This window comes from Dunckerocampus dactyliophorus, chromosome 9 (assembly GCF_027744805.1).
Source record: "Dunckerocampus dactyliophorus isolate RoL2022-P2 chromosome 9, RoL_Ddac_1.1, whole genome shotgun sequence".
Taxonomy (NCBI): Eukaryota; Metazoa; Chordata; class Actinopteri; order Syngnathiformes; family Syngnathidae; genus Dunckerocampus; species Dunckerocampus dactyliophorus.
In genome coordinates this window covers 14,115,837-14,130,406 of record NC_072827.1, presented here as the reverse complement: position 1 = coordinate 14,130,406, position 14,570 = coordinate 14,115,837, and the positions used below count along the sequence as shown (strand labels likewise).

General features: G+C 39.4%; 1 protein-coding gene across 5 annotated transcripts in view; it reads left to right on the top strand.

Moving 5' to 3' along the window:
- Positions 1 to 13,389, top strand: part of pard3bb (par-3 family cell polarity regulator beta b) — a 201,935-nt gene extending 188,546 nt beyond the window's left edge. For 2 of the 5 annotated variants that reach the window (XM_054786859.1, XM_054786860.1), the window contains exons 26-28: positions 7,684 to 7,899; positions 8,053 to 8,166; positions 8,733 to 13,389. In XM_054786859.1, the coding sequence (XP_054642834.1) occupies positions 7,684 to 7,899; positions 8,053 to 8,166; positions 8,733 to 8,847 (445 nt within the window). In that variant the 3' untranslated portion in view covers positions 8,848 to 13,389. The remainder of the gene's footprint in view (positions 1 to 7,683; positions 7,900 to 8,052; positions 8,167 to 8,732) is intronic. The other 3 variants (XR_008572425.1, XM_054786863.1, XM_054786862.1) reach the window with 3 other exon arrangements.
- Positions 13,390 to 14,570: the final 1,181 nt, after the last annotated feature.

The window sequence follows — 14,570 nt, the reverse complement described above, 5'->3', positions numbered from 1 at the left end:
GATGAAAATTATTGACACAAATATGTCTTGGTTTCCGTTCATATATATTTGACTGCTTATGTCATATCATATGTCATATCATATGTCATATGCTTAGGATGTAACATCAAGTACACTCCTGATCAAAAAATGTTAAGACCAGTTGAAAAACTGCAGGAATTTACATTTTGCACTGTTGGATCTTAAGGAGGTTCTAAGTAGAGCTTCAAAATGCAAAAAGAAGACATGGGAGTGAGATAAAAAATGTTTTAAGGAAACATTAATTAGACAGAACAGTGGAGCTTCAGGTTGTGCATGGGCGTCAAACGGCAGCTGGCTATGTGGAGATGTTGCAGGGGACATCCCTCATGACTGAAGGCCTTCGTTTTTGCGGTAATGACTGGGTTCTTCAACAGGACTGTGCTGAAGTTCACAATGCCCACTTGACAGAGGACTTCTTCCAGAGGACTAACCTCACTCTTTTGGACCGTCCTGCGTGTTCCCCTGATCTAAATCCAATTGAGAACATTTGGGGATGGATGGCAAGGGAAGTTTACAAAAATGGACATAAGTTTAAGACAGTGGATACGCATTGTGAATCCATCTTTACCACCTGGAGCAACATTGCCACTAGCCTCCTGGATAAACTGGCATCAAGCCTGCTCAAAACTATTTTTGAGGTGATTAAAAAGAATGGTGCAGTGACTCACTAGTGAATCTAACATTTTATTTCTATTTTAGGTGTGTTTTGGGTTTTTTTTAGGCTACAGTATGGTCTTTAACTTTTGATCATCTGATGGACAGCATTATTTCAGTTTTTGGTCTTAAAATTTTAATGAGGAGTGTATGAAAGTGGCCCCAATGTCATTCAGTTCTTGTGTTTTCTGTATGTGGTCCTCGGTTGAAAGGTTTGGACTCCCTATCCTAAACCAAATGGTTGTTATCTTTAGATAACTGTAACCAAGCTGTGAATGTTATGTCTATGCGTTTGGTATGCTCCCAATTTCTTCTTGATCATATCCTCTAGACTTTGACCCATCCAAGTGTTTGTTAGGAGCTAATGGAGTATCGTGTGTCTTGGCAGGGTCAAGGATCAAGGAAGGTTTAAGGGCCTCCAGCACCAAAGCACAAACACAAATCTCACTGACAGCTGAACTAACAAGAAACCATCTCTGACACACACTCACACAAACACACGGTGTGCAGTCACTTAGCCATAAGTAGCAAAACAGCTTAATGTCTTTTTCGGATTCTGCCTATCTCTGCTTCTTCAGGTGTCACCCGTAATGTTTTTCACTCACTAAGATTTGGTTTTGTCACAACTCACAAATACGGTCCAAGATCCCTAATTCCATACCTGGGCAGTGTGTTCACGCAGCAGCTTAGTGCGGTTTAGTTTAGACAAACAAAGGCAACTGCCAGTCACACTGGAGACTTCTCCTCTCTGTGGTGTTGTTTGCCCAGTGCATCTGTAAAATGTTATTTCAGTTTAAAATGCATTCTTATGCGCGTACTCATTTTCTACTACCACCACAGCACACAGCATAAGGGATTTATGTTGTCTACTGATGAGCAATAGATAAAAGAAAGTAGATTTTATTGCCACATTGTTTGGACTGTGCTGCTGCAGTGATTAAAACCTCACACTAAAGTGTCACATTAGGAAGTTGAACTGCAGTGCCATAACGTCACAGGAGCTACATTTATAAGAAATAACATTAGGACAACAGATGCTACTATATTTTATTCCTTTTATACTTGCTCCGATCCAGCTTCCTTTTCTTCCTTCCATCTCTCCCTTTTCTGTTGTCATGGTCAAGCATTGTTTTACATCTGTGTGTTTTTAATCAACTCCAGCGGAACCTCAGTTTTTGTAGGATTTGGTTTTCCACGAAAATAATTGGCAAAAATATGTGTCAGTTTTTGTTCATATAGTGTACGCAGAACAATGAATAACTCCTTTTTTCCTTCTAATTAGCAATGTGCGCCAAAGGCTGAAGAGTCGTTCAAGTGCACTGCGTATTTTTGAGTGTTTTGTGTGCTTTTTTTTACGGCTGCAAAGTTAGCCACCATGACACCAAGAAAGTTGCAAGTGCCAGAACGTTGATAAAGAAGGTGAGAAACACTATTGAATTTAAGAAAGAACCTGTCGCGAAGTATGAAAGTAGTGTCTGTTACAGTAGGATTGTAATGTAAAAGTAGGAACCTTTAACACATGTACTATGTATTGATTTATCAGTATTTTTATTTGGTATGTGTATTTATTAGGGGTGCAACAATACAGAAATTTCACATTTGGGTGCAGTTAGATACTTGTGTGCCTTGTGTGATATATTATCTATAGAAAAAAAACACATTTTCATTCCTTTTATAACTTGTATTTTATTGAAATTGACATTAGTTTCAACTCAAAAGTACAGTTTTAAAGGTGTATGTGGTGCAGCATAACATAAATAATTCAAAATTATATTAAATGTGGCAGTAAATGTAATTACACATAATTCATCAATAGTTGTGTTCATAGATTCAATCGTATTTTGATCAAATTACTTAGCGTTCATTATTTTCACAGTTCATGTACACATCTCAGTTTGCTGTGAAACATTACAATTATAAATCAAACAAAAACAATTATGGAAATGGAAATACAGCCGAAGTCAAAGCAACACATAAACAACTTAAGCAAAGATACATTTTTTTCAATTAATTACAAAATATTAGCAACAATAACAAGTCAGTGTCAAAAAACACATTTCTGTAATGGAGTTCAGAGTGCACACGACACAATTGACCGTTTTTTTTGCTTTTTTTTATGTTTCGCATGGAATTCGGTGCTACAAGTGCAATGAGGACTTTTCTTGTATGTATATGCATCTTACAGCTGAGTTATTTCATCCGGAATTTGAATAATGGAGATGAAAAATACAGTTTTGCATGACGTTTGAGACGCCATCTGCCACCAGCCACAACAGGAGCCACTGATTGCTTCCGCCTGCGGGGGTTTCAGCTTTGCCGTGGAGGAGCAACAGTGATTCAGGAGGGGACCGATTTTTGTAACTTGGGTTACAGTATTGTTCAACTCATAGTGGTATCGAATGGTCGATACAGATACATGTATTGTTGCACCCATAGGATTTATGTATTTTGCTTTATTTTCTGCATGCAAAACTATAATTATTCATTATAAAATGTATTTTTGTTCACATTTCTGGAGGTCTGGAATGGATTATTGAAATTTGCATTAGTTGTTATGGAGAAATTTGCTTTGTTTTTTGTATGTCAGTTTTCGTCTGACCTTTTGGAAAGGATTCATGACCAAAACCGAGGTCCCATTGTATTTTCTTTGTGCCTGCCTTTCTGAAACTCATCTATATGTGGTGGAAGACAAGCCTGAGAAGGCTGATTTTTGTTGTTTTCATATGTGTGAGTGCAATCCATGTGTTTACACGGGGTTAACAGCTGTATCCAGCACTTTTACAAGTGTAAGTGAAAGTGTGTGAAAGAGAGGCGGGGTGCAGAGCTTATATAACAACTCCATGTTTACTCTGAAATCCATCACAAACCTGAAATCCCTGAGAAGTAGAAAGTCTCACGTTACTGCAAAACACTGTCTGAGTCCATGGCTTTAGAGAGCTGTATTACCAATTATCCCTTCAAGTATTTAACCAATGTTTTCTAGGAGGGCTGCTTCCATGTGTACTATGTCAAAGAAATCCTTCAGACATAAATGAAAACAAGACGTAGAGATTTTCTCTGCTTTGGTGTATGCAAAAATAGTAATTTTGTCATGCAAGTACCAACTTAATTGATTAACACAATTTTTTGGGAGGGGTGTGGAGTGAGCTAAAAGTCATTATAGGCACAGATCCGGATAGCGGATGCAGGAAATGTGTTTCTATTCTATTTCTAACCATGCAGAAATGTACATGTTCACTAAGGTTTTACTTCTCATACTGTAACAATTGTGTGTGTTTGTGTGTATGTGCTTGAATGGATGCTGTGTGTGTGTAAATACCATCCAGTAATGGCTTCCATTCTCATTATTACCCCATAATCCGCAGCTGCTGTGCAGTCCGGACTGGGTTCCTGGGGGGAGAATTCCAAGCTTGCCACTGGATTTACATTGGATTCCCCACAGATTCTAACTGGATTTCCACTCCATTACCAATATGGCCACTCTCATAAGACTTTAAGGCTGTCAAAAGTACTTAGGTTGTATTATTACTGAGTTTATTTTTATTTTTTTATTTGATTTTTTTCCAATAATTATTTAGGAAATACACCAAAACAGCAGTGGGTCATTTCTCATACATCTCAAACTTATTATTTTATTTATACAAATAACAATCAAATTCTTAAAACTCTAAAAAAAAAAATATATATATATATATATATATATATATATATTATGTTATTATTATATATGTATTGTTATTTATATTATTTTTAAATAATAATACTCAAATCAAAATGGATATAAATTCTGCAAAACACTTTCACTGAATACACAAACACAATTAGCAGATATTATTTTTATTGTATAATTTTATTATATATCCATGATTTTGAAATTATGCATATAATTGTTATGTTTATAATACAAATTGTTTCAATTATTTTATTATATTTACTACAGGTTTTATTTGTATTTATGTTTATATTTATAGTATTTTATATTCTATTTTAATAATAAAATAGTCTTATTTTATATATGGATATTTTTAATCATGATGATAACTATATATATTTAATAAAATAACAATAACGGTAGCTGTAATTGTGTTTCAGTGTACTTAGTGACAGTGTTTTGCACAATTCATATCAATTTTGATTTCTTAGACTTTACTTTTCACAAAATGTTAACAAAACACGCAGGCTTTAGTTGGACTGTATTATTATTTTTAGACAGTTGCATCAAAAACATTCTGTTCATTACCACGTCCAAAATCCTCTTTCTTTTAAGAATTTACCAGGATGCCATGCAAAAAGTAGAAAACGTTTTTTGGGAGTACTTGAAATGGCCTGTGTAAAAAATTAAAAAAAACCAGAATGAAGTTGAATTTTAAATATTATATGCCCAGCTCCAAGCCGATTTAAAATGATTGCATTATTTACTGCTCTAATAGTAAAAGTAAAAGCAAGTAGGTAGTAAGTTCACTATGTGTATGGTGTGCCTCTGCAGGAATTTGTTTATATTGGATGCATGGAGCTCCCACAGGGTCACTTTTGCAACAACAACAAAAAAATAATAATAATAATGTTGTTATGTAAGCCATAACTGAGATACATACATGTGGAACCACAATAAAATCATCCATGTCCTATTTGCCCTCTACACTGCCTTTATCGCTGCCTTGGTAACATTATCATTGCCAGGTCAAATAGTAAATAATGACTGATATGGGCTTACTTTCATGAGGATTTTCGGAGACGACTTGCAGTCATACACATCTGAAAGGAGACACGGAAGTGCAGGACAACTGCCTGACTGACATGTTGTTTGAGGGGGGTTGTTTTTAGAGGAAAAATACATCGGAGACATGTTGGTCAGACAGTTACCTACAAACGGAGGATATATGACTGACAGATCAGCTGACAGAAGCACAAATGTGTAACATATATATTCACACATACGCCATCAGGAGGGGAAGAAGCGTCGCAAACATGAAGCGCATGTTGCTGACCACCCAAATTGTCCCAGACAGGCATAAGCATTGAGACCACCAGCACTCTGATGTTCCACGTTTTAATGCTTATTAACACATGAACAAATTAAATCTACGATCGGTCTGAGGTCTTTTAGCCCCGCTAAATTCTGTGCAACAATAATGTTCAGTGTTGCCAAGGCACTCGTTTCAAAGCACATTCATTAGCTCGCATGTGTGAAGTATATTAATAGGTACGGTCAACTCAAGGAACACACGCTAGTACACAATTTCACAAACGTTAAAAGCAAGTAGAGGGAGGGGAGGTGAAAAGCACATGTAGACTGATGAGGTGATGGTGAAATAAAATGTAATACCTCATAATGTTAGCTATGTGGCAGACATATCTGTGTACTTGCTTTCCACTGAGCACAAGACATCTAACAGGACCAGGCCAGATTACAACAAGTGTGTGTTACGTGCATGTGCGGGAGTGGTAACTGAGTCTGGGGTGACTTCAACCTGTCATGTGTTACTTGTAGTCCATTGGTATGTGACCGATGGCTGTGGTGTGTGCATTTGCCCCCTATCACTTCTTGACCCAGTTCAAAATCAATACAACAAAACCTTAAAAGCCAAATACAAGACTTTCCGGGATGCTGGAAGACCTATGACATGCTAAAAAGTACAGAGATGGCCCTAAAAAATTCATCTGTCCATCACATTTTTGTCTCCGAAAGCAAATTCTGGCCTGACCTTCCTATTCCTCTAATGAGTGGTTTGCATCTTCTGGTGTAGCTATTGTACTTTAGTTCATGAAGTCTTCTATGAACAGTAGATAGTGACACCTTCATTCCTGCTCTCTGCAGGTTGTTGCTGATGTCACTCTCACAATGTTTCCGTCCGGACCTGTTCTGTGTTTATTATCAGTGGTTATTTCTTCTTCCAAACATTCCAAATGGTTGTAGTGGCTTTGACCAATGCTTGTGGAATGGTTCTGATTGATTGTCCATCTTTGTCCATCAGTGTTCGGTCGAATTTGGCTTATTGGGTGGCCCAAAACAAACGAGAAACAAATATCCAGTCAACCAAAGTGGGAGGCAATTTCTCCAAAAGAAATGGCCCATAAGGTCAAACCATCAGTGGAAGAACGAGAAAATGCTCTGGAAGACCCCTTCCGTTCTTCCCAGGACAAAACAGGTAAACGCAACATTCAGTGGGTTGGCGGTCTACAAATATGAAGATACTGAGTTCTTAACGTGTGGGGTCAAAGTCCATACATTTGACAAAGACCCAGTTGCAGCACAGATGAATCCTTCAGCCGACGAAAGATTCAAATCACCGACTGGTTCATCCAAATTGGTGAAGCGCAGCAACAAACATTGGAGAAGAAGTTTTACAATTGCTTGTTTTTCACCCATAGAAAAACCTATCCTACCAAATCTGAAACTGAGTGTAGACATTCAGTGCTATTTACTGATTGAATGAGCAATGTAATAGGACACACCTGGACAACAAAACACACCTGCCAGTTACGTGTTCCAATACTTTTGGTCACATGGAAAACAAAAGGTGCTATCTTCTAAGTTGTGCATCCGATCCAGATGTACAGTAAATATCTCGAAATAAAAGCTGAACTATTGCTCTCTGGTCTTATATTCGTCTTTTGATGTCAAACCCAAAATTTTCAGTCAACAGCAATAATAAAGGAATTGACCTCACTGTTGCAAATTATGGCTCATAGTTCACTAGACATCCTGCGCAACAATAATTTTTTGAGATATATCTTGCAAAAATGCCGGAACAAGCCAAAGATAAAGCATAGTCATTCCTTCCCGCCTCAGCTCTTGGTACACTGAGGTTTTGTGTCATCCATCAAATACACTTGGTGGAAAATCGTTCCACTGCCATTCAGAAAGTTTTTTTGTTTTGTTTTGTGAAAACGTAAAAAAAAACTTTTGCAGAGCATGGGTTGCAGTGCACATATCCTGGTTACCCACTTGTTAAATGATAAGTTGCTGTTGTCCTCATCTATCATTTATCACGTTACCCTTTCCAGACGAGGTCCATTGGATCCAGCTGAGTACACCATGCATCCCTGGTCAGGTCATTACATCGGCGCTCCCCAGGCTCCACAAGGTTACCACAAGGCCCCGTCCTACCCTCACCCCAACTCTCAGTCCCCTCCATCATTCTCCAGCTACCCCCCCAGCCAGCCATATTCACGGCCAGGGGAACCTCGGGGAATTGACTCTGGTTTTTACCCCCACCCAAGGTAATCAAATGCAACAGTTTCTTTTTAGCTCATAGGTCTTCCTCCTCAACTCAGCTGTTTTATATCTATCCAACCACTAACTCAATAACATGTTAGCACTGTCCTTGAAGGTCTCTTTGCATTGCCTGCAGACTGCTTGTTTTGTGCCCTTAGCTCCCAGCAGAGAGGACCCTTGCGGCACGATGTGCCCCCATCCCCTACCCCTCCACTTCGGGGACTACGGTACGACACGATAACCCGCGGCACTGCTGGGGGAGGAGGTTACAGGTACTGTATGTTCAGTATGCAAGGGCCACTTTGACATTTTCTAAAGCAACACATGTAGATCAGCTAACACAATATACTGTATGTATATGTCAAGAAAAAAATGCATCTCAGCCTTGTGATATAGGTGAAAAAGCTTGTTAGGATGAACTTTGGTCTCTCTCCATTTTTGCTGCTGGGTGTGCACTTTCATTTCAACTTTCTTCTTCTTCTTGTAAATTGTCTTCTCATAATCATGACTTTATTCCCATAATATTTTGACATTATTCTCGTAATATTACAACTTTTTTCCCCCAACCTAATTTTCCAAAAATGACAATTGATATTATTTGTTTTGTTTGTTTCTCATAAGGTTACAACTTCAGTTTGGCTCCTTAGAAAGAGAGTGACAATGTTAGACTTTGAAAACCCCTCTTTTAGAGAATTGTTATGATAGATGGAAAGTATTTAACACATTTAGTGTTGGGGGATCAGCAGCGTCCTCGGAAGAATTACCTTAGGGCAAATAACATTTCACCTAACTGCATGGTAGCTGCATTCTGTGTTTCATTGGACTACCATTTGTACAGGCACCTTGTGGACCCCGGTCCTGACCAGTATGTCTACAGTGGCGAGAGTGGCAGACGGAAAGATCAACACCAAACCAACTCAAGACAGAAGAATGCCATGACTGCAGCTGTGTAGATTTACATCAATTACAACTAGTACAATTCCAACTGCTTTGATGAGAAACAGAAATCGACCGTCATACCGGTGGAATTCAAATCACCGGCCTTATCAAACACAGCCTGCTGTTTGAAGTTAAGTAACAAAGGTTAATTGTAGACTGTGATGCACAATATCATGTTGTTTGAAGGCACTTAATTGCCTCCCTTGTCATTATCACATTAATGAACCACACGTTTAAACGTCGCTTTCCAGACACGATGGAAATATCAGTCAGTTTGCTGGTTAGATCGCCCCTTTGGTCACAAATGTACAGCCCTTCATGCGACATAAACCCAGTCTACTATTTGAGCTTTTTGAAATACTAAACACACACGCTTAGTTTTTGTTTTGAAAGACATCAACTATTTAAAAAAAAAATCTTTTATCTCAATATCTCTCGTGATATGACTTCTTAAACATTTCACAAGTTTTTACCACTTTTTAATTTGAGGATTGATTAATGAGCTAATTTTAATTGAGTTATTTTTTCTTCTTTGAAACTTGAATCATCTCCATGGCAGTATGATAACTTCAGTTCCATTTTTGCCGTTCCACTTAACCTGTGACGATAAACCTGTGTTAATTATCACTGACAGATGGTCTAATTGTATTTGTCAACACCACTTTGGAAAAGCTCTGTTATAAACGTCCAACAGCAGTTTATGCAGTCAACACAGTTGACCAATTTAATGAACAATTAATTCATTTTATTCTATACTGTATTAGTGTTTTCAGCTCGATATAATATTTTAAACATGTACCTTAACGTGTAATCGTACTGTCTAAACAAGACAGAGAAATAGAATGTATGTTGATGGAAAATGTTCTTTGTCATGTTAATCAGGATCCTACTTGCACATCTCTCTGGCACGGTGATGTGTTCAAGTGCGCACATGGTTGGAAACAGGAACTGCGTTGGAAAGTCCACTTAGTGCACCATTGAACCACTTACTGAACCATCACTTCAGTGTACTAAGGCCACGTCCACACGAACACAGGTATTTTCAAAAATGCACATTTGCCCCCGTCCGGTGTAAGGATAATCTCCAGCCATACAGTGGCGTCTCTAAACTATTTCTGTCTACACGAATACGCATTCACACGCTGTCATGCACATGCCAAAGTAATGGCAGCGCTGCGGCCATTGACTGTTAATCGGAAGCTTTGATGACGTCATTTCCATTGACGCACAATAAAAAACATGGCGATTCACATGAGATGCTACGTGTGGACTGCTATTAAGTAGCATTACTTTTCAGTAGTTTATTTCACATTTAAACATAAAACGGAAAATGTATGAAACATGTTGTTTATTCAAATGTAGCAGATGTTGATTATCACTTCCATGCTGTGAAGTGTGGTTAATTATATCAGTCAAGACTGGACTCCTCGGCTGTGACGCCGTGACGTCAATAATTCTGTGCTTCCTTGTTTAATTGTCTCCACGACGGTAATTATGTAGCACAAAACAGGCATATATAACAGGAAACCTTTCAATGTGCGAGCGAAGCAACTCAGTCAAATGCAATCACTATGCCCTTGCCAGGCGGACATTCTCACGCCATTCTTCCCAGATAACGACATGCTTGTCAAAGTTGTCCCACCAGCTAGAGGTCTGATCGGGTCTTGTCCTGAATCGCAGTCGCTGGCGGGAGCATCGTAGCCGTTTTAGTTTTAGAGAGCAAAACAACAGCAGCAGCAGCGTCCTCGGAAGTCCATTATGGCACCTTTGTCGGTGTTAAGCGAAGGTAGGCATATGTTTACTTTTATACACCCTAAAAGTCATTTCAGTATGCGTAAAACCAGTAATGTAACGTTTGCCATTGGACACGTTCAATTGTACCTGTTAGTGTGGAAATGACGGCACATAATTGTTACGTCATCTGTCGGCAACAAGCCAAAAGCTCCGTCTTCGCCGTCCACATGCATACTGAGCTGTCCAAAATCTTCACCCTGGCCGGAGTTTTACAAAGGCTCACTTTTAAGGACAAAACCTACGTTTGCGAGTGGATGGAAGGCCAAAACTATGCGTTTTTTGAAAAATCCGTATTCGTGTGGAGTTGTAACTCGTGTTTCCTAGTTTAGCAGCATTCATTTCATTGGGATTTAATGCATTTCACAATCAGATAAATTGCTTTTCTCGTCATGAAGATATGCACACCATGGGACCTTCTCTCAAAGCAGCTGCATCTCCTCATGTAAAAGAAAAATAAAAAATACGGTACAGATGATGGATACGGCAACATAAAAGATAATATAGAGTTTGAATGCAGTAAGGATGGAAAGGAAGGGACTTTGAAAAGAACAAATGTGGGAAAAAGGTTGAAGTGAGAAGATGCAGTACAAGAATAATGAATGTGACTCGGAGGTTTGATTCAGAGTTGAGCGTAAAACACGGACGTGCAGCTCTGCAGTGGGAGGAATACACTTTTAGTGCCAAGGTGAATAACGTCACTGCTGCTGAAAAATGTGTTGCAGTATGACAGTGTGAGCATGGAGTGTGTGAGAGAGCAAATGATCCAATGTGTTCAAATGTGGAGAGGATAGAAGAGGAGCTACACTTAACAGAGATGTGAACGTTACAAAGAGTCGCATTAGCATTACTAGTCATTTTTATACTATATATGTAACTCTTCTCCAGCAATGATTTTTTTTTTTTTTTTACACATTTCTTTTAATGAATGTTTCTGGTTGTTTGGAGCTTCAGCGTGTTTAAGAGACGCCGCCATGCTGCTATTACTTCATGCACCCTTCTTCTAAGAATCACAGCATACTTTCACACACTAATAGTTGTGGGAAACTTGACTCCTTTTATTGATTCGAGTTCGTACGAGTCACTCACGGAAGTGAATACGGATACCCGATCACTCAAGTCACTCGTCACAAAGCACATGCACGGAAACTCGCATATGCGCCACGAGTTGCACACATGAGTCGGTGAAACCTGAGTCTTCTCGAGATTTCGTTGAGCACCTGTGATTCACTGAAACTTGAGTCTTTGGCAAGCACACGTGAGTCACTGAAACGCCAGTGTTCCTCAACCCACAAGTCAGTGAACCTTGAGTCTGCAGCGGGCACCCGTGAGTCAGTGAACGCTGAGTATGCGTCGAGCACCCGTGAGTCAGTGAAATCTTCATCGAGTACCCGTGACTCTGTGAAACTCAAATTTTCATCGAGCACCTATGAGGCAGTGAAAGTCTGTCGAGTACCCGTGAGTCAGTGAAAGTCAAGTCTTCTTCAAGTACACATAAGTCAGTGAAATTCAAGTCTTCGCCGATCACCTTTGAATCAGAGAACCTTGAGTCTTCGTCAATCCATGAGTCAGTGAAACTCGAGTCATCGTCAACATTTAGGTCAGTGAAACTCGATTCTTTGATGATCACCTGTGAATCAATGGAATCCGTGTCTTTGTCGAGCAGCCATGAGTCAGTGAAAGCAAAGTCTTTGTCGACCTCTCATGAGTCAGTGACCCTCGAGTCTCCATCAACCCGTAGGTCAGTGAAACCTGAGTCTTCGACAATCACCTGTGAATCATCGAAACTCATGTCTTCGTCGAGCACCTGTGAGTCAGTGAAACCCGAGTCTTTGTCGAGCTCCCGTGAGTCAGTGAAAAGTTTGTCTTTGTCAAGTACCCTTGACTCAGTGATACTCGAGTCTTCGTAAACCTTTGAGTCAGTGAGACCAGAGTCTTTGTCGAGCTCCAAAAAGCCATTGAAACTCGAGTCTTCGTCATCCAAAAAAGGACCCATGAGTCAGTGAAACTCGTGTCTTCGCAGTTAGAGTAACACTTGCAGAATTATTCACATGTTAACCTGTTTTCTCTTTTAATTTAGCTAGCGGTAGCACGGGTAAGTTAACAGTTAACAGAGATGAGTACTCTTGAGTCCCAATTTAGTAACAAAAACTTGCGAGGAGTTAACCACTTGCTCATGACTTGCACATCTCTACTGGCTAAGCTTTTCCAAAAAGACTGACCAAGAGTGTATCACAGCATGGCTACGTTTAAGGCTGTGTAGGCGTGTTCGTTGGTTTGCTTGATAGAAGCTGAAGGTACATACTAGAGTCTTCTATTGGAAGACTTCTGGTTTTCAACTTATGAAGGAACAAATTAATTTTGTCTCTTTTGTAGAAGTTTAACCTTTTTATGAACTGTGATGTATTCAAAGTCAATTATCATAACCCCAATTTTTATTACCGTTCAACATTTTATATCCATGTATATAACATGTTTTGCTATTAAAAATGTTCAACAACGCTTTGGCGAGAATGTCATCATTTAGAATGGTCTGTGCTTCCTTTCTACGCTCCAGCCTCTGCTCTACTCATCTGTTAAGGTTAATTAAGCGTGAGTCGGGAGACATGATTTCCTTGCATATTCTACGAGGTGAGTCCAATTTAGTCTTTGAGTCGCAGCTGATAAGTTGCCTCTTTTGTGATGAGCAATAGATGTTGGCCCTAAATTAAAGTACAGATAATTATCAGTTCGAAAAAAGTACATCAGGCAGCCCAAACTTTGGAGTTTTTCTGGCACATTGCCCGACTAGGTCACAAGCCTCCAGCTTCAGGTGTTATCAGATGCTACAGGAGCAGGACTTGGACGACAATCAGTGAAGTTAGTAGAAACGAGACACAGAGGCCGAGGGAATATTTTATCAGTCAAGGCTTAATTAGCATCTCCCAGACCTTTTGACCGATGGGGACAGGAAGTAAAAGTAATTAAAGTCACTACAACATTGTAAACCATAATTTGTGTTCCATTAATGGATAATTATGTACTAAATATGTCAGAAACTTTTAGTTGATTTTATTTTTTTTACTATAATTATGCACTTTGCTGACCGGCCAAAATGTACGCATTTTTTGTACTTGTCAAGCATTTTGACTCTTGAATACGCTTGTAAGCATTGCTGACACATTTAGTGATCTAGCAGAGACCTGGTGGACCTGGGCTGACCTGTGAGATTTGCCACAGGGTGCTCAGACTGTCGGAAAATAATACGAAGTGAAGCAATCTATGACCTTACCTGCTAACTTGCACTGGCAATTCCGGTAAAGTTTGTAGGATACATGATATCGACACTTGAATTCAGCGAGGTACTCATTTCTGAAGTCCATCTCGTGTCGAGCTTCACCCTGCCGGCCGCTTGTCTTGTTTCACTTTCATCGTCTTCAGTCAGCTTGCTTTTCGATTGGCTCTAATTTTCGTTCCATGTGACAATCACGGTGTTCAAAGCTTGGGTGACCTCGGCGTTGACCGCAAGTGTCAGGATCTTTTGAACATTCAACAACCACGACTTTTTTTCAAGCAGATCAGTTGGGGGAAAAATGGTCCAGATCGGTGATTTGATCTGATTATCTTTATCTGTATCGGGCTTAAGATTTGCTGGCTGTGCAGTCCTGTCTGAAACCACATCATCGACACACTGGCTGACTGTGTGAAATAGTCACTGACTGACTTGCTATGTAATTGCTCTATACAAAGGCCAGGTTGGCATGTGTCAGTTATTCCTAATTCGTCGTATTAATAAGCATTCCTTGGTTTCCTTTAATCTGTGTCTTCCAGTTTATAGATGACTGTTCGTCGACTTGGTTGGTTGACAACCTGCTTTTTGTCTCTTTGTCAGCTGATTGTTTAGCATGTCTGAAGGCTGCCAGGCCAGCCCAAATCTTCAATTAATGTCATCTTGTGGTCTTGTTTC